The sequence below is a fragment of the Protobothrops mucrosquamatus genome, unplaced genomic scaffold (genome assembly GCF_001527695.2).
Source record: "Protobothrops mucrosquamatus isolate PMUCROS unplaced genomic scaffold, P.Mucros_1.0 scaffold54, whole genome shotgun sequence".
NCBI lineage: Eukaryota > Metazoa > Chordata > Lepidosauria > Squamata > Viperidae > Protobothrops > Protobothrops mucrosquamatus.
The window spans coordinates 220,798-242,108 of NW_015386435.1; the positions used below are offsets into that span (position 1 = coordinate 220,798).

At 39.4% G+C, this 21,311-nt stretch overlaps 2 protein-coding genes across 3 annotated transcripts in view; both read right to left on the reverse strand.

Moving 5' to 3' along the window:
• METAP1D (methionyl aminopeptidase type 1D, mitochondrial) overlaps positions 1-10,766 on the reverse strand; it is a 79,515-nt gene extending 68,749 nt beyond the window's left edge. Inside the window, exon 1 of the mRNA XM_015811860.1 lies at positions 10,696-10,766. Coding sequence (XP_015667346.1) covers positions 10,696-10,741 — 46 coding nt within the window. The 5' untranslated portion in view covers positions 10,742-10,766. The remainder of the gene's footprint in view (positions 1-10,695) is intronic.
• Positions 10,767-15,008: 4,242 nt separating this feature from the next.
• The window catches only part of HAT1 (histone acetyltransferase 1), a 33,154-nt gene continuing 26,851 nt past the window's right edge, over positions 15,009-21,311 (reverse strand). For both annotated transcript variants that reach the window (XM_015811861.2, XM_015811862.1), the window contains exons 9-11: positions 17,459-17,610; positions 15,703-15,819; positions 15,009-15,396 (exon numbers count right to left, since the gene is read on the reverse strand). In XM_015811861.2, coding sequence (XP_015667347.1) covers positions 15,229-15,396; positions 15,703-15,819; positions 17,459-17,610 — 437 coding nt within the window. In that variant the 3' untranslated portion in view covers positions 15,009-15,228. The remainder of the gene's footprint in view (positions 15,397-15,702; positions 15,820-17,458; positions 17,611-21,311) is intronic.

A 21,311-nucleotide genomic window follows, 5' to 3' on the forward strand; every position in this document is an offset into this window, starting at 1 on the left:
ATCAATGAGTTGTTGACACGTGTAGCAAGTTTTTCTTTTTCGCTATGATTTTAATTCACATCAATTTTGATGAAAAATTTCACTTTTGTCTGAAATACATCAGTTACAAACATCAGTAACTTGATGCAAACATCTGTCTAAAAGTATTAACTACAATGTCATTATTGTAGTGGGTACCAACTTCATAGCCATGTCCTAAATCCCAAGAGACATCAACTCAAACAAGATGATATTGCTGTACATGGGAGTTTCAATAAGTAAATAGAAACCACAATACTACTTCTGCATTATTTCAATACATTCTTCATCTATATGTTTCTCAATTAATATATTATTTGTGAAATCTCCTATCTTTGCTCCTAGGAAAGTCAGTGTATCATGCAAAGGCTGCTTGATGATGTAAGTGTCACTTATCTAAATGAGATTTATGCATACTTGTTAGATGGAGAACAGTGGCAGTTCTTTGCATGTGTGGGTGATATTAATCAGGGGTCCCCCTGTCCTGCATTCTAGCAACCAGTTTGTGCAAACAAGCAAAGCCCCATTCACGAAATGCAGGCAGAACTAAAAACCATGCCTCCTCCAGTCTGTGGAAAACCTTTTCTCCACAGAACTGGTCCCTGGTGCCTAAAAGGTTGGGGGCCTCTGATATAAATAACCCATTGTTTACAAAAATACATTCTTGGAACAAAATTATTTCAAGTATAATAAATATACTGTTCCCCTTGTAAGGGCCCAAAACCAGCAAACCAGGTGGTAACGGGTTGCTGTGAAAGTTTGGATCAATTTTTTGCTGATAGAATAACTCAAATCTTGATTCTCCATGGTGGGATTTCTCTCATTCTATGAAAATAGAAAGGATGTTGGGCAGTATGAGTGCCATTTGTGAACTGGACCCCTGTTTTCCCTGGTTCCTTCAGAGTGGTGGGGTCCAGAAGCCTTTCTGGACCAGTCAGATTCAACAATTATTATTCATTAATCAACTAACTTCTTCCTCTAGGGAAGGTTCTAAAAAAAGTGATTTTCCAACTGCAAAGCATCCTGGAAGTGGTTTATTTGTGTTCCTAACTTCCTTTCAGTCAGTATTCAGATCTAGGCATGATACAGACCCTGTAATGGTTGCACTAGACTAGGATGGATGAAACAAAGCTTCAATAGGAAGAGTCTATCCCTCCTGTTCTGTGAAATCTTTCAGTGATATTCAGTACAATCAACAATAGTATCTTTCTGGCTCCTCTCCTGCCCCCCCCCCCCCGCAATCTGAGAACTGAGTGTATTGTTTTATATATAGTAGTGAGTAGATGGTTCCAGTCAGTGATAATTGGAGAGTAATTGGCTACTGCAATATGGAATGCTATAGATCTCTTCTGGCTCTGCCCTACTATTTAACATTCATATGAAGCCATTGAAAAAAGTAATCCATCAGTTCAAGAGGAGGTGTCATCAATAAGGCAAGGATAGCTAGGTCAAGCCTTGATGGAGCAGAAATCCTAACTTTATATTTTGAATTGAATTCCCAGCAAAAACTATCTGGCTTGGTAGCTCTGGAAAGACAATACTGGCTCTGAAGCAGCAGATCTCCAACTTGGGGTCATCCTAGATCCATGGTTACTACTGCGGCTAGAGGACCTGTACCCAGCTTCAGCTGCTGAGGCTTTTGTACCTTTTCCTGGAGAAGAAAATCCTGGCAAAGTGACAAACACCCTGTCACTTAGATTACTGCAATTTGCTCTACATGGGGCTGCCTCAGAAGCTCCTTGCCACCCACTTTAACTCTCCAGGATGTTCTTGACCACACCAATTTACAATTTATTTATACTTTTTTCCGGGTAGGTGGGTTTACTTGCAAACAAAGCAGACTGGCCTACAGCCACATGCCATTTTTTTCTTAATTCTTAAGTACATGAAGTCTGCATGTGGCTGAAAGGTGTTTTGCTTTCTGTCAATTTCCTGCTTAATTATATATTTTTTTCAATAATTAAAACTGCAGCCCAAACATAGTTATTTCAGAAAGAAAAAAAAAACTATTAAAAAGATGAGAAGCCCTTTTCTATGTGGTTAGGAAGATTCTGAAAAACACAGAGAAGAGATATGGGATCCCTGCAACTAATAAGCAATTGAATGAAAGTATTTTTGTTTATGAATTTCATCTGACCTTCCATTATTACATTATGACACAAGAACAGACAACTTCACACTCCTGGATGAGAATAAATGGAGAAGTAAAAACAAATGACAAACAATATATATATTTATTCAGTTAGCGACTTCTTATATATATATATATATATATATATATATATATATATATATATATATATATATATATATATATATATATATATGAAAACTGGAAAAAGAAAATGTTTGTTTTCATACTCACTTTTTACACGAATGTAGATTCAAACTACAGGTTGGATTTTTATTTACAGAACCTTAAATTTCTTGCTCATTAAATAAACTACTGGCACATTCTCAGTCAAGGCAGCTCACCAGAAACCATGTATTAATACTTTACTAAAAAAAAGATAACCTAATGCTAATTAAGGTTTTCCTGTCTCATCACCGCTTTGTGAACCTGGATGTAACTCCATTTTAGTGAACCTGTTGCCTGAACCAGGAGTCCCCAACCTCCGGTCCGTGGACCAGTACCGGGTCGCAGCATGCCAGCAACCGGTCTGCACAAACAAGCAAAGCCCCATCCACGGGATGCAGGCAGCACACAAAACCACGTCCCCTCCGGTCCGCGGAAAAACCTCTCTCCACGGGAACCGGTCCCTGGTGCCCAAAAGGTTGGGGGTCTCTGGTCTGAACTATGCAATGCAGCATTCTGCTGGGTTTTTTTTCTCAAGTGCATCCAGACATGGCACAATAATCTGTGGTGGCGCAGTGGTTAGAATGCAGTACTGTACTGCAGGCTACTTCTGCTGACTGCCAGCCGCCTGCAATTTGGCAGTTTGATTCTCACCAGGCTCGAGGTCGGTAAAATGAGGACCCAGGTTGTTGGGGGCCATAGGTTGACTCTGTAAACCGCTTAGAGAAGGCTGTAAAGTACTGTGAAGTGGTATATACGTCTAAGTGCTATTGCTACCTACTAATAAATGGTTCCAGATATGGTCAGTCACAGGAACTGTTGGATAGTACAGAACTTAACACCCATGGTAGACAATGGATACTCATTATTTCTAGCGATGAAAAACATTGGGTGAACCCCTGCCTGAAATCCCCACCAAGAAACACACCAGAGCCAAAAAGTCCTCTAATGTTATCTTTAATTGGGCTGAATCATAGCAGCAAGTTAGAAGGCGAAAACTGGCTCTAACGAAAAGGCGGGAAGCGATTAATTAAAAGAGTAACTCTCCTCCTCCCTCCTGTGACCGGTCAGGTCACATTGTCCAATAGAATTCCCAATAATTGTTATGAGAAGCATTTTTGGTTCGCCAAAACAGAACTTTCACATCTCTAGCTTTCTCATGATGATAAACCACCTGTGGATTCCACTCTTTTCCCATTTCTCCTCCCTGCTCTGTAGGCAAACTAAAGGCACGCAGCGGTCCTAAAGACAGTCGGGTTCATAGCTTGACAACTGCAAAAAAGGAGTATCTATTGTCTACCATGGGTGTTAAGTTCTATACTTAATAGTTCTTGTGACTAGTCATATCTGGAACCATTTGTTAGTAGGTAACAATAGCACTTGGTCTTATATACCACTTCACAGTGCTTTATAACCTCTCTAAGTGGTTGTTCATTCTTTGTCATTTTTTGATATTGTTTCTGCTATTATTTCTAATTTAGATATGCATTTGTTGCTTCTGCTGTTTTTCGTAAGATATTTCAGACAATTTCCTTCAACTAAGAAAAAGTATAACTACAGCAACATCAAGATAATAATCATGTATGAAAGCCTTCAGATACGATGCATCCAAATGTATTCACATCTTCTTCTATTATAGATTATCCTACTTGGCTTCATTGCTCAACGTGTAATTTAAGAACCATACAACTGCTCCTCAACCTTGAAATATGCATAGCTACCATTACCGTTTTTATTTTAAAATAGCCCAGCTTAATTTCAAAAGGAACAAGAGTCATTTAAATGGATGGAATAAAATTATTCTGTTAGTATTATCATTAATTGTTTTTGACACAAATAAGCTCTACTTTCTTTAGTCACTGTTGTCAGATCATCTCTAAACAGCAATCAAGACTCAGTGCGTATTTAATGGGTTGTGCTTATTTTACATAAGAGACTTTACTGACACCTTTACTGACACAGGATTTCATTCTGTACCATAACTCAGGATCGTAATCTCATGTATAACAACCACAAAGTGAAGGATGAAAATGAGAGCTGAGCCTTGAACAGTTTTCTTTCAACTCCCCTGTGAATTCCAATATTCACCCCTGAATTCCTTAACACAAGGGATCATGTTCACCACTTAGAATGATAAAGTTGGGCTCAGATCCAGCTAGTCTGCCTGTCTAACACTGATGAAAAATTAGGCGCCACCAGATAACAGTAGTGATCAGAAAGCCTGTCAGAAGCTTGTAACTGATAACAAATGAAATTATTACACTGCTTTAACTAAAGGTCTTCTTTCCACAGCATGCAATAACTGGAAGATACAGAAAGATCATAAAATGGGGCAAAACTCACTTAACAGAAAAATTGGGCTCAATTGTGGTCGTAAGTTGAGGACTACCTGTAATCAGGAACAACATGTTTTAATTTTGAAATTTATTCCACCTGCTTAAATAGGAAAGAAATTCCCGTACAGCAGAATATACTGTGAAGTCTGAGCAGACTTTCTTTCAACTTTCTGACAAGCAAATATCAAGTTTGGCACCAACTGAATAACACCGGAGGATGACTTATTTATAATTTTTGATTATGACATGATGAGCAGAGGATAGAGGTAATCCCCTTTTTTAATTCCAAAATGTTTTATAGCAGCAACAAAGTGACTACCTGTACATCCATACTATTAATAAAAGATCATTTTTACATGGATTTCCATATATTATTTTTATTCCAAACTCTAGGGAAGCTTTCTGGTGTTGTGCCGAAGCCCCGGTTCTGTGATAGACTCTAATGAAAAAAAAAGTTTGTTTGTTTTTTTTAACTCTGTATACCACACAATGTTAATTAGCTTGCTGGTCTTGCAAAAGTTGTAAAACAATGTATTTAGGTTAGAAGTAAATTATTTTGTGAATTTTTCATGCTTTTTTGCAGGGGTTCCTTGAAATCTGAAAATTATTTCAAGGGTTCCTCCAGAGTAAAAAAGTAGACATTAGCTGCTTTAGTAGATTCTGGGTTTCTACTATATCGTAAACCCAAAGAGTTGTGGCAAATTTGAAGTCTGTCCATTGGTGGCCAAATCTTATTCAGAAGATTGTAACACCATTGAAAGAAATGTCAATCTTGATTACTCCACAACTATAGACCTCTTTAGGAGGACCAGATCTTTTAAATGAACTAGAATTCCTACGTGTTGCCTCCTAACTTTTTATGATAGCAAAGCATAAGGATAAAACACATAAAAAGTGAAATAAAAGAAATAGATTATTTTTCTTTTTATGAACCTGTAATCTCTTGCTTCGGGATGGGGTGGGGGCAGATATTGATATTTATATTTTATGTAGAAAGATTATTCAATTTTTCTGCATTAGTAGAATGAACGGAATTACAACTTTCAGACTTCCATTCCAATATAAGGGTTCTGGAAGGCTATTCTTAGCCTTGGTATTAAACTAATGGTATGAACTGACAGTCAAAGGAACAGGTTATTATCACATAATATCCTGTAATAACAGGAATCTTCAGTACACTATATATTTACTACTTTTCATTTTAATGAATACCAAGAGTATATATAGGCCATAAATTATAGGAAAATTATAAAAGGCTACAACCCATAGTCTTCAACATCCATAGGAGAATTTGAACAGATTTTCTTTGTTTTACACATCTACCCTCAGTACATTTATTTAAGTCAATGCATGGGAGAATGCAGGGTTAATAATGAATGCATTCAATTTATGGTTATGAAACGTTTGTTTCTTCACCTCTTTTCCAAAATATCAGAACATTCCATCTTCTAACTGCAGCATAGAAAATTATGAATTTGAAGAGGGCAAATTTATCCAGTTACTTCCCCCCAAAGTGAACAGAAATCCCACAAAGCAGAAAGGATTGTTTGATTCATATGCAAATATATATATATCTTTTCAGGCTCTAGCCATATTGACCCATGGGAAGAAGCCCATTTAGTTCAACAGGATTAGCTTCAGCGTAGACATATATAGGATTGTGTTGTCAATTCTTAATAGACTGCACGGTGCAATTAATAGACTGCATGATGCAATCCTTAAATTATATTTATTGGGCAAGTTTAGGATTGCTGTTGAATATATGAATAGAACGAATCCACTCTGAAGAGGCTGTCTTGCAGACACAATTATTTTAAAGAAAAAGGAAAAAGGAAATGGGAGGAACCACATAAAGCAGTGGTGGCGGACCTATGGCACACGTGCCAGAGGCGGCACTCAGAGCCCTCTCTGTGGGCACTTCTCTGAACTACTGGTGGTGGGCGGTGGAACCCCATGTCGAGGGGCTGGCAGGCTGTGGCTGCTGACAGACACTGTTGGCCTCCATGTGCTCACTGGCCTCTGTGTGCAGGGGACGATGGTGTCAGGCAGTAGCTGCCCCGGCCCCTGCCTTGCCTTGCCCTGAGATAATGGCAACCCCACCCTGCCTCACCTCACCTCGCAGGACGAGCCTCCTACCCACCACCCCACCCACCAGAGACCCCCTGGATCTCTTCCAACCAGCCCGGCCCCCACAGGCGTCCCTCCCCACAAGCAACATCGAGGTGACCACGCCCACCATAGCCACACCCATCCAGTCTGCCATGACCACCACAGCCATGCCCACCCAGTGGGCCACGCCCACCTGGCACCCGGCAATAAATACGTGGGTTTTGGGTTGCAGTTTGGGCACTCAGTCTCTAAAAGGTTTGCCATCACTGACTTAAAGGATAGCAAATGAATAAAACTTTGTGCAGAATCAAAGCTTCCTGCACACTTTCCTTATTTCAACAAGGCAAACTGTCCTAAAATACTTCCATTAAGCCAAACTGAAGCTTCACTATTTTGCTCTCTAACTATTCTGCCTCTACGTTCAGAATTTGTTTTATTTGTGGTTAATTCAGAAATTAGGTTCACAGTTCACCGTGAGATAACTAAAACTGAATAAGGGATATGTTTCAAATATTTGTCACAGAGCTAGGTTCTTCAGGACTATGAATATGTCAATAGGATCTTCAAGATCGGCTTGTACAAATAAATGGACAAGAACTGCAAAGCTGGAGAAAAAAGTGAAATAAAAGGTAACAAAAAGAACCTATCTTCTCTTCGTGAGAACCAAAAGTACAGTATCCTGAATATAACATGCATGAGGTCATGGGCTAAGTGGGATGGATTTTGGGTGGGGTGGGGGAATTGGTCTTGTTATCAAGGCTGCTGTTATTTTTTCTTACTGTTGCATGATGCACCTGCTGCTAGGGAATTAAAGATCTTTTACTTGTTCTGGCTAGCTCATGGTCATCCAGCTAGTCTTGTGCCAAAGGTAGCACCAGAACACATGGTCTCCCATTTCTAGTCTGGTGCCTTAACCATTACACCAAAAGGGCTCTGATTGCTACTGGTAGCTTCATTTAATTCCTTTTGAAGCCATCTAGGCCACACATTCCACTCTATTTTATGGCAGGAATTTGGTAATTATACAATGCATGCAGTGCTTTCTTTTCACTGCCTTGAATCTATTATTATGGTCAAATTGAGAAACTTTTAACTAAACATTGTCTCCACTTAAAGCAGTGGTTCTCAACCTTTTTAATGCCGCGACCCCCAACCGGTCGTAAGTCGAGGACTAAACCGGTCGTAAGTCAAGGACTTTCCCTGCCCGGGAGCGCCGCACATGCGTGGTTCCGCCCCCTCGCCGGCCGAGGCGTAGCTGGCAAGCGGCAGAGACGGAGCAGGCCGACCACCAGCTGGCCCAGCCCAAGGGAGGTAAGGCACTCGCCAGAAAAGGGGAAAAAAATGACGGACAGCCTTGCTTGGCGACCCCCATGAAATGGTCGATCGACCCCAAATGGGGTCGCGACCCGTAGGTTGAGAACCGCTGACTTAAAGCAATCTAAGGCAGTGGTCCCCAACCTTTGCGGCTTGGCGGCCCGGCTGTGGAGGGAAAGAGGTATCGGGCCATGTGAGCGGCAGCCTGCCGCACACACACCTGCAGTTCGACTTGTGTGAGTTTGTGGTGTGTATGCGCGCGCCAGCGCGCCACTCGTGTGGCCTGGTTCTGAATAGTGGTAGTGGGCCATGGCCCAGGGGCTGGGGGACCCCTGATCTAAGGTCCTAAGCCTGCTGCATCATGTGATTTTCTACTTAGTAACCATGGCACTTACTGATCAAGTTGCTGGTGCCAACTGTGGTCACCAGGCAAGAACTAGCTGTACTCTGGACAAACTGGGGAGCAATAGAATACTGTAGGAGAAATGAGAATTGTTAAACATTATTTTCTTCTCTACCTCTTTCTGCTAACAAAAAGACACAGTTGATGGAACACACTAGCTGAATTCCATTTTTTTCATTTCATTTGTATAAATACAAATGAAATACTCCAATGTTATTGCAGCTTTATTTCTCTTTCTCTTTTAATGTTGGATGGCACGATTTCAGAGTTAGGCCAATATTCCTATTCTCTTGTTTATTATTGTTGTTAATTGTTATAGTTAATTATCAGTTCATCAGAGTCATTCTATTTTCCCAGTGCAATAGTACAGAATACATAACAAAAAATTCAATCTATATTATGGGTATGTAGGTATAAATTGTCAAAAGTTAAATTCTACCTTGCATTCTTATTCTGGCATGTGATAGAAATTCTACACAACTTAGGAAAGCTTTTCTGACAGTGGGAACAATTAATCAATGGAATAGCTTGCTTCCCAGATTTGTGGGTACTCCTTCACTGGAGGTTTTCAAAAATAAACTGGACAACCATTTGACCAGGATAGTATAAGATGTCCTGCCTAGAACAGAGGGTTGGATTGGAAAACCAAGGTCCCATCAAACCCTGTGATTCTATATTATATGCTCTAATATGGGTACACAACTAGTTAACATGGGCTGGAAATACATACTAGCAAGGAAATATATACTAGCATATTAACCATCACTTGGTAGCTCATTTTTTTCTTGCAGCAGCAGAAATAAACATGCTTTTACTAGCATGAACCCAAAAGCAAGAAGTGATCTATCAAATGACTACTTGTAAACATATTTTTTTTACAGGTCAACGTCTGCACTTTCAAGGAGACACAAATACAACTATAAGCTTCCTATTTGTTTTTGAATTTCAGATATAAATCAAGTTTTTATTAGAAACTGAATATTTTAAAAGATTGAGAGCCACTTATCCAAAGATGGAAAGAGTGCCTACTTCATAATGATTTCGCTTTTTAAAATCAGCAAATCAGTGCATATAAGGATACTGCAGTCTCTCATGACCATTAAGATACATTTCAGAGAGTATTATCCTGATTTTTGTTATTAAGCAATTAGAATATTATTCTAAGGAAATTATTAATCCTTGAAAATTGTTCCAATGCATAATCAGAACATTTACAATCTACTCCAATAGTGCAATCAATCATATTCCTGTAGACAGGCTATGCCAGAGTTTAGACAGACAACTTACGAATTGCTTTAAATTTATATTCACATTTGCTTTATTAAAGAAAAAGTATCCAAGTTCATCAGAAGTCTCCTCTTTCAAACTACTACAATCCATAGCTTTCAATCCAACAAAAGTTTAGACTTTGCGATCAAAGAGACACATTAGCTGCAACTGTCATTCCAAACCTATACTTATCTAACAATAAGTCTTTAATGGAAGTCCAAGAATAAATTACACAAGTCTATGAAGGCAACCCCTCCTACAAGTCATATCTGACTCCTGCTGATTTCATAGATACATTATTCCATGTGGGATTTTTGGCAGCAATATGGAAGCAGTTTGCCACAGCCTTCTTCCCTGATGGTTCTTCCTTCAACTAACCAACTCCAATCCTGTTTAAATTTCGAAAATCAGCTATTTATACTAAACATAAATTCTGTTGATGGAACAAGATGTATCCCATTGGTATATCTCACCGATCACTCAAACTTTAAATAACCAGACACTGATCAAGATTTGCAAACTTCATTTCAGATTAAAGCATATATTCCGTTTATGAAGTTACAGGAAACTTTCGTCCATATACAATAATTTCTACAGTCAGGATGGACTACAAGTAACAAGAAAGCATGCTTAAGATATAATTACAGCAGCAAATTTAAAGCAAAACTCTCATCGTGGGGAGAGTACATCACTGTTCCTTTTGTTGTACTGGCTTTGGATTTTTTTCCTGACAATTAGTAAACTTGGAAATTCTAACCCGAGTTTCTCTAAAATAATAGCATTACTAAATAAAGGAGAAAAACTTAATCGGGTCCTTCCTGCTAGACAGAAAAGCTATTATAACTCAGGACGGAAGTCAGTTTTCAAGCGTGCAAACGAGGCATCCGCTTTCCTTGCGTGTGAAATCGCTTCTCACAGTCGGTTCTGAGACAGTCACAGATTGCACTTACCCATGAACAGCCGCAGCATACCAACAGCACCCCTGGGCGCCGCCATTTTGCATAAACGTCAGTCACGTGGGAACAGTGTTACACTCCCACCCGTGTCCGCAACTGAGCCGGGAGACGACGGCAATTTAGCGAAGGGAGCAAAACGCGCGCGCGAAGGGGAAAAAGGGGAGGTGCCGAGAGGAAGCCGCGCCCTTCCCCGGCTGTTGCTCGTCTTAGCTTTCACATGATTGCTTGATGAGCAAAGAGCGCGAAGTTTTTTTTTTTCTTCAAAAGGCAACTTGGACTTTTCTTGGGTGAAGGCATTTCCGCTTTTCGGAAGATCTGAAGAAGCTTCTTGGAGAAGAAGCGAAACGTCCTCAAGGAAAACCCAAGAAAGTCCAGTTGCCTTTTGAAAAAAACCAGCTATTTATACTAAGGTTGTCCTTTGGGACAACCATGACCTGGATGATTGAGAATCTCCATAGATGAAGAGGAGAGAAGTGAACTGCGATAGCAGGATGCTTCCCTGCAGAGAAAAGACAAACTTGGGTTCCTGTATATACGGGAACATTGTTACCAACTCTGAAATGTATTCTTTCCCTTTCCGTCAAGATTCCTGTTGGAAAAACGCACATAAAACTCCTGCCTGCCTAAAGACAAAAGGGTTTGCGGACTATAGTGCTGCTGTAGTGCAAGCCAGCAGCATCCCTTGGGGGATGTAGAAAAAGATGCTTCGGTATCTTTTTCTCCTTGCAGAAAACCTTGAAATGTTCCAATACTCTTGGTTTCTTAGGACAAATCAGAGCCCTTTTTGAACGGGGGGGGGGGGGGAAGAGTGCCAATGCAAGCCATATCTGCAAGCCGAGATATGTCTCAACTACGTCTTTTAAGGGTTCTATTGTGACGGCTCAATCCTTTCCAATTATGAAGGCGCGAAATGTGCAGCTGCCACTTCTTAGCCTGCTCTAGCCCGCCCCAAATCACCCTCACTGGGGACTCAGCCACCTGCCTCGCTTCGGGCACCCCTTGAAATTCTTCATCTTTTTATCCACAAATGGGATGTGGAGCCCTCTCCCCCCAAAAAGGCAACAAGTGAAAATATGGTGCTGGTTTTTTTCACTAAATGTTTAACCATATGGCTCCGAGCAGTCCCAGTTGGCGGCCTCTAAATATCTGGGACTGCTGTATTTTTCCCCATATAATATACAGGTAGTCCTCGACATACAACAGTTCATTTAGTGACCAGTTACAACAGCACTGAAAAAGTGACTTATGACTGTTTTTCACACTTACGAACATTGCAGCATCCCCGCGGTCATGTGATCAGAATTAAGATGCTTGGCAATTGATTCGTATTTATAATGGTTGCAGGGTCCCCGGGTCACGTGATCCCCTTTTGTGACCTTCTGACAAACCAAGTGATTGGGGAAGCCAGATTCACTTAACAGTGTCACTAACTTTACAACTGCAGTGATTCACTTAACAACTGTGGCAAGAAAGGACGTAAAATGGGGCAAAATACACTTAACAAATGTCTCGCTTAGCAACATAAATTTTGGGCTCAGTTGCAGTCGTAAGTCAGGGACTGCCTGCAGTACTGGTGTTCCAAATACATGAAGATCACGATTATTGACAATTGATTGATTTAAGAGCCAGTTTAGTGTAATGGCTAAGGCATCAAGATTAGAAACAGGAGGCATGCCAGCTGAGTGATCCTGAGCAATCAGAGCTGTAGGTATCAGGCAACAGCAAACCACTTCCAAAAAATCCTTGCCAATAACACAGAGCTAGTCCAGGTAGTTTGCCAATTATCACTGCATGATGGATTTCTGTACATTCTCCTGTCATTGCCACAGAAGTTTTGAAGTTGCATTTATTGATGTTGTGTATTCCATCTTTCTGGGTGATACAGACTGCAAAGCAAATGATAACATGCAAAATGTTATTAGAGATTAAAGTACCATATGTATTTGTGTAGAAGTAAGCTGCCACAAATGTATTAATACCAGGAGAGCAGAAATAATTAAAATACATTGAATTACAGATCATCAGCGGGTCTACAAACTTTTTTTTAAGAGTATCTGAATTTAAGCTTTTGTTCTTGAGCAGGGACCTTCAAACTTGGCCCTTTTATGACTTGTGGACTTCAACTCCCAGAATTCCTCAGCCAGCAAGACATAAAAGGGCCAAGTTTGAAGAGCCATTCTTGAGGGTGAAGTTCCACACTCACATGGCTACAACCAAGAAACTGTCATTCCTGCTACTCTGAGGGATCTTACTAGGAAGATGAGGCATCTGAAAAGGGTCTCTGTTGTCAAATTACCAACCAAATTACAAATGAGTTTAAGTATATTAATTGCCACATTTTGAATTGAGACCAGAAATATACTAAGTTTGTAGCTAATAGCTTGTTAATTAGCTGATTCTGATAAAAGCTCAATGTCTCCCACCCACTAATAAAATTGGAGCTCAGTTCTACAATTGTCATTCTATACCTTTCTGCTTCCATAACTTGACTTCTGTTTTCTATATGATTACAGGTAACAAATATGAGATTAAACAAATAGCTGTGCCGTTACTACATCTAGTTTGAGGTCTTATACAAATGCTGGGAAAGATAGTTTGGACAGCCCTAATTAAACAAAAGAATAATTACCTCCACTGAATTTTTAAATAGTCTGTGTAGCATTTGGTTGCTTCAATACCAGCAGATATTGCTTCAATATCAGCAGCAGAAATATAATTCCCCCTTACTGTTCCTTCTGATAATCCAACAAATTGGATTTGTTGGGAAAAAAAAATACAATTTGGAAGTTTTAATTTCTTGAGAACATCCATATTCAGCTATTCTTTTTTCATGAGGGTTTATACTTGCTGCATTAAAATTGGTTGCAGCTAAAGCATGAGCACAGTAGCTATATGGAATTAGGACCATCCAAAATAATTTTCCAAGTTACCTGCTGCATCTTGAATGCAGTACTTTGGCAGAAAGCAGGAGTCAATAAATCTGAGATCAATATTTATCCAGTAAACCTGGATAAATATTTTTACTTATTGGATGACACTTTTCTGCAACTGTATTGGATTGGTCCACCTAACATTGGCAGATAATTTCAAATACTCCTGGGTAAAAAGCAATCCAAACGAAATTAAATTATGGCTTTTCCAGTTCTGCTAATCTACCATTTTTCAAGCTAAATTAACTTTAAGACAAGGATTTGACATAGAAGGTCAAGCAGAATCTGCTGCCCTCTCATGGGATGTATTTATAAATACTGTTAACAGAATTTTAGTTCCCAAATGCAGTTCATATTTATACCAAATCTCATGGATTTAACTCATGGAAAGTAATAAAATTGTAATACTATCTGTGATCTGTGAGCTTCAGCCACAAATGGTCACTAACAGTCATTAAATGTAGTTAGGTGCTAATTTTATTCAGTTTGGTACACCAATTCATAATAATTTGTACTTTTAGGCATTAGACCCATTAGAATGACTAAGACAGAGACTATACATTTTTGGGGGGCTACTTTAGGTTTTAGTCTTTAAATTCCCCACCATGCCTTTCTATGTCGCACCTAAAGTTCTGCATGATAGTCAAACCATTAGTATTATGTTGTAAAATACTGTAGATTTTAGTGATTTGGATCATGAATCCCAATATTCTCAAAGGTGAGAGAGGGCTTGCAATTTTTATTGTTCTGGAGTCCTTTGGTATTTCCTGGCCTATCTGATATTATGCCGTTGGTGTGACTTTGACAAACAGCCACACTTGGAAAGATTCACTGTTATCCCAAACCATGACATTAGAGAAACAATTATTAGAGAAATAATTTATTAACTAGAGCTGATAGGCAGGTAATCTTTTTTTTTTAACAGAGATTTGTGAGTATTTCTTTTCAGCAGGGGTGCAACCTGTCTCTGGAATTTGTATAGAGACAATTTCACTGTGATAAGATGAACCAAAGTCTGATAGTTTATATAGAGCAGGATTGGTCCAAATCAGACTTGATTGTTTAATGAAAAAGATTCATAGCTGATATTAGCTTATCCTTTATTTATTATTTTAACTTTTTAAAAGTAACTGTTAACTGCTTTCATATTTTTAATTTGAAGCGTTATATAAGTGTTTTAAATAAATAAATCCACTTTCCATTCATGGGATCCAATTTCTGATGCAAGCCATGTTTTGTTTTACTCATTATTACTGAGCATAGTTTCACAGAGTATTAATATATATGCCATTGTACTTTGGTATCTTGTTGCATCATCTCAATTGGTAAGCTAGATCTTACACATACTATGCAGGGATTCAGACCAGTTTTGCTAATGCTTGTAATCTACTTTCTTTATTTCAGCAAAGTACCAGCAGACGAGGTACTGGTTTTTTAGAATCTACAACACAAAAATATAAAAAATCCAAAATACAGAAAACCACAGTCATTTCGAAAGTGATTAAAATGTCACATGAAATTTTGCAGTGGAGCAGTGATCATGAATATATTTCACAATGCAATAGGCAGAAGTTTGCATGTTTCTTATAGAGAATCCTCAGGACTGAGCAAGTCGTTCTAGGACTCGTCGATAATCTGAAATAAGTTGCTGGAACGTCTCTTCCAATTGTTTATGTTGTAAATTTATGTCTATTTGGTTCAACTGATTGGTCAACTCTTCTGGTCTTAAACATCTTCTCATCTTGGCAATCTCTCTCTGCTTTTTCTAGAAAACAAAGGATTTACACATATGAAGAACATTACCATATTTCACCACCTCCAGCAGGTTCATTGGCACTGTGATGAAATGATAGATTTGTATCCTACTAAAATAAATTAAAGGTTAATTGGAGATTTCCTTACCAAGAATGGAAGAAGAAAGCTAAAAGAACTTGGAGAAGGGATATTCAGACAAAATAAAAAGAAGGAAAGAAAGTTGGCATTTGGGAAAGTCTAAGTGGTGGACAAAGTGTTCATTAACTCTTTCCCTTCATAATAAATTCAAATTTTAAAAAAATGATAGAAAAGCCACCTTATATGGGCCCATCAATCTTCTTTTTACATCCAATCTATAACTTCTGGATTGTTCTGCATTACTCATGTCTGTTGCATGTAACCGGAGAATTTCATAAACTCGCCGTGTATGTTGCTAAAAGGAAAAACATATAAAAAGAATTGGAATTATTGCTCCCAATGTGCAAAGTTAAAAATCTTGCCTACTATCTTTTCTTCTTGACTACTGTTTCCATTCCTTAAATTTCAGCAGTCACTGTACAATTCATCATATTAGCTTTAATCTATCCTCCTTTTTCAAGGACCTAGCTTTCTCAAATCTTATTCATTTATACCACTTATGTACCACCTAACCTACATAACTCCAGGTTGTTTAAAACAGTATGATTAATATATAAAACTCAAACATATCAAAATCTAACCTCAGCAACAGATATAAATTGTGAAAACATGGCAGACCATCCACACTAAAGTCCGGATTGAAAAGTGGCACATAAAATTCTAATATGCAAATAAATAATTCTGGGAGAGCGGATGAGGTGTATGTTACAATTTACTCTCACATTTTCATTCTAGGTAAAATATTTATTTTCATTTTGCAATCTGTAAGTTTCAAATAGTTGAGCCTTCTGAACCTTTTTTCTCCCTAGAAAATTGGTGTCCTAAATTCCTCAAAGGTTTTATTGAATAGCTATATAAAAGTCAGATCTCAACAACAATTTAAAATTGACTGTTGGTAACCAATACAATATTACCATGAGCTTGAAAAGTAATATCTTGACCTAGAAACATTGTCTAAAAATTCAAAAAGCTACCTTAAAACCTGTTGGGTTTGCAGAATCTATCAGTAAAAGAAGATGTATTATACTAAATAGTTTTCAAAATAATAACTATTACCCATAGTTTTAGTTTCAATGTAGTCCTTCTGTAAATGAAATGTTTCATCTAAGGGCACTTTACAGGAAGTCCTAGACCCAGAGCCATTTGTTCGGTGACCATTCAAAGTCACAACAGCACTGAACAAATGATAGCTATAACCAGTCCTCAGAATTCTGACCATCCTAGCACCCCTATGGTCATGTGATTACAATCTGGGGCACTTGGCAAGCAGTTCACACGACCAGTTGCAGCGCTCTACAATCACATGATCACCATTTTGCAATCTCCCATGCTGACTTACTCAAAAAGTCAATTGAAAGCCATCAATCAGGGAAAGTCACAATTCAATGGGATAAGTATCCCCCACCTGCTCATCCTCTGCACTTGCGCTGCAGTCGTGAGCCCCATGCACTCTTCCCAGCCCTTGTCAACGCCTTCCTCACGCTCTCACTGACTCGGGCCATGACTCTTGCATACCCCATGTACCTTTCCTGACCTGTGGCTCTTGTGAACCCACCCTGACCCTCCCCGCATCTCATTCTCTCCCCCTGCTTGCTAGTCTGGGACATACAACTTCCTGCCAGCTTTCCCATTGACTTTGGTTGTAGGAAGCAGGCAGGAAGTTGCCTCACCTAATGATAATGTAACAGGGGCAACTGGGACTGTAAGAATTGCTGTCCCTAGTGATGACATCAAGCTTAGCAACAGAAATTCTGATGCCAATTGCCATCATAAGTCGAGGGTTGCCTATACCTCTATCATTCTACATTCTCTGCAGCTGCAAATAAATAAAATCCTATTTAGCAAAGTCTCATGTTGGATATAGAATATTTCTTCAAATAGGACACCAATTTGCAAAATGTCAGTATTGGATACATTTAAAATATTATCAATACCTTATTTACTTTCAGCTTCTGTTGAGCTTCTATTACCATATCTTGAGTGAAGCCTTGCTTAAGATTCTCTGGAGAAAAGCAGGGTAAATCTTGACACAATTTTACTAATACAAAATCTCGTAATTTCACGTAGCTTTCAGATGGATCTTCAGCTAAAAGAAGAAAAGACAAAGGTTAGATTTGTAACCATGAATTAATACTACAAGACCATTCAACATAGTTAAAGAAACACCCACGATTCTCAATATACCCATATCCAGGCCTGAAAATATTCCATAGCTGCTGTCAATTAAAAAAAAAAATCCAACAAATCTACCAACAGGCTTGCTTAACATTCTCATTCAAATACCCAAAATACCTTCATTGCTTTATGAAAGTGGTGGGGGTTGGTATTGTTCCAGCGGGCAAGTGGAACAACACAAGAACAAACAACAAACACAAGCAATTGGAGATTAGTGGACTTGCAAGTAACCTGGTCCTTTACAGGCAATAACGAGCCTTTTGAACTGCACTTGGAAGCTCAGTGGAAGCTGGTGCATCTGGAACCCACTGGAAACTACTGCAGCTCAAATAGCAGGCAAGAATGTATTATGAAATGTCTGGAATTGCTGAAATGCTGCATCCTGCTGCATTCTGGGCAAGTTGCATCTTCTGAATACTTTTCAAGGGCAGACCCAAGTAGAGTATATTACGGTAATACAAATGGGAGGAGACTGAAGCGCACCTCCCATTTCTATTACCATGAGCAGTGCTTCCTCATATAGAAAACCCATTGGAGTTGGACAGCTAATAAGTCCAAATACTGGTAGTTTTCCTTAATGAAGCCAATTGGGACCAGAAACTCCATTAAGAGACATGGTTGTGAGTTGAAAAAAAACCACGTGACCACACTGTTTAGCGGTGGCAGTTCTGGCACTCCTGGTTGCTGTCATTAAGTAAGAATACCAAATGTGACTTTCTGCCAGCTTCCCCATTGACTCGGCTTGTTGGAAGCCAGCAGGAAAGGTTGCAAATCATGAACACATGACCACGGGGAAGTTATGACAGCCATAAATATGAGGACCAATTGTAACTGCCACTTGTTCAGAGCCATTCAGTACCAAGTTCAAATGGTCACTGAATGGTTAAACGAGAACCACCTGTAAATCTATAAAAAGCTGTGCAAGGCCTCTCCTGGCCACGGCTGCCAGTTGCTCTTTGAGCAGAACCATTATCTCGATAAGACCTCCAAACTGCACACCAGTTCTGTCCGAGGAAATGATGGAAAGTTTCTAAATCCAACCCTCCCCATAGCTACCCAGTTATGCCAGACTGAGCTGAAGCCTGTTCTTCTCCATCCAGGCCTTCACAGCCTTCAGACACTAGGAACTCCAGACTCAGCAGCGTACTGGTGATACTATACTTTGTCTCAATGGATGACTACATCTAGTAGCTTCGTTTAGCTGTTAGGAATAGAGAATTTACAGTCCTAAGGAACCCCACAGAGCAGAGGCTTCAGGCTCAACCTCTTTTCCCTATGGCCTTGGAGAAAGGAGAAGAACCACCATAACACTCTGTTTCCCTGTATCAAGAAGGGCCAGGACAGCTCCACTATTTCCCAGTTCCCAGCACAATGGAAGAGTTCCTAACCTCACTTCAAAATGTTAACTCTTTGCAACATACTTAACCCTCCTCAAAATCTATTCTGAGTCCTGCAAGCACATATCCAACCCTGGTACTGCCCCGCTCCAAAACAAAGAACACTTTGAATGTAAATTCATACAACACGTTTCAAAAATCATAGATTGTAAAAACTAGCTCCCATTTTTCTCTTCTGAATATTCCAATAATGACTCAGATACAGTAATATCCCATTTCATTCTACATGCATCACATCTACTTCCTACATTTTAGTTAGCTACATGTAACGCAAACAAGTATACATACATCATGCTTATATTACTACACTCTCAAAGACTCATAATGATTTGCAATATAAATACAAGCACAATCAATAAAACAATGTATCATAATACAAGTGTCATTCTTAGGCATTTGCAAATGACAATGATCTTAACCATTAAAACATTTTTAAATAAATGTTTTCAAGATTATTCTAAACACTGGACATTAAATGAATTTCTAGTCTATATCCCACCAACCCCCAGAGTCTTATCTTTGCATATCTAACTTTTCATATATATATATATGTATACATCCATATTTGATAATGAAAGCCATGAATTTTGAATAATTTTTTGATTTCTCACAGGTTGATTTAATAGGCCACTGTAATCCCTTGTGGTAAAGAAGCATTTTTCCCTAATATATTTTTTGTTACTTAAAGGTACTATGATCAAGCTTGTCATGCTTCAGTGGAAGAGATTTTTATTCATCCTTATAAGGTTTATCCCATCTCATACCAGGATTACCCAAATCAATCCAATTAATACATTTTTTAATTTTTTGTTAAATTATATCTCCCAATTCTGGACTCTCTCAGTCTATGAACAATGAGATGAATATTAAGCTTGGACTGTTATAAAAAAGTGTTTATGGTTTGATCAATTCTATTATGTTGATTTAATTAAATTTGCCAGTTTAAATTAACTGAATCAAAAGAGGCAAAATTACACAATATAATTCACTAAGGCATAATAAATATATCTAATATTTCTTAAAAACTGAAGCCACTACTCCATTCTTTGCTCCAAAATTATTTTTGTGTAAAAAGATGTTTGGTCTCAGTAAAGACCTCTCATGTATGTTCATTGCATCCAAAGTTTCAGAAGCCATGAAGGCATTGGGACCAGAGAATGAATATAAGAAATATGCAACAGCCTGAATTTAGCTATAGCAGTGGTGGCGAACCTATGGCACGCGTGCCAGAGGCGGCACTCAGAGTCCTCTCTGTGGGCATGCTCGCCATGCCCCGGAGACGGCAACTGTCCCTCTTCAACCAGCCGCCCACTAACTGGCCGAGGTCCCACATGGCTGGACGCATCCCAGCACCCATGCGCTCGCTGGCCTCTGTGTGCAGGGGCCGATGGTGTCAGGCAGCAGCCGCCCCGGCCCCTGCCTCACCAGCTTGGCCTGTGACAATGGCACCCCCGCCCTGCCTCGCCTTGCCTCACCCCGCAGGACGAGCCTCCTGCCCATCGCCCCACCTGCCAGAGACCCCCTGGATCTCCCCAAAGCCTGCCCAGCCCCCACAGGCGTCCCTCCCCACAAGCAACATTGAGGTGATCACGCCCACCTTGGCCACACCCACCCAATCTGCCATGACCCCACAGCCACGCCCATCCAGTGGGCCTTGCCCACCTGCACCGAGCGATAAATAAGTGGGTTTTGGGTTGCAGTTTGGGCACTCGGTCTTTAAAAGGTTCGCCATCACTGAGCTATAGCTTTCTGTTGGCTATTCATGTATTCAAATAAACACTTTGCGCTTTTGCTGATAAGGAAAAGATGGGAAGAGAGAGATTTAGTTTTATACAGGAAATGTTCCCATAGGGGAAAGAAGGAGGGGCCACAGATCCTACACTGGCAGTAGATGCATTATCTTAAAAATGTAAGAATTGGGGAAGAACTTGAAAGATAAATGAGGTAAAATTAAAAAAACAAAAAACAAAAAAGTGAGCTGTGAAACCTGACTTAAATTGGGTAGTAGTTACATGGAAGCCTTGTTGATTTGAAGATAAATCCAGAGAAGAATGCTGGAGATCCAAAGAGGAGGGCGTGTTGCAGGATGTAGTTGTACTTGTACAGACAGATGAGCCTCCTGAGGTAGAAGAGCGTGGAAGATCAAAGATTTTACCAACTGGAGTAGAACCAGCTGGCAGCCAGACTCACAGAAGGAAAAATTGCTCCCAGTATT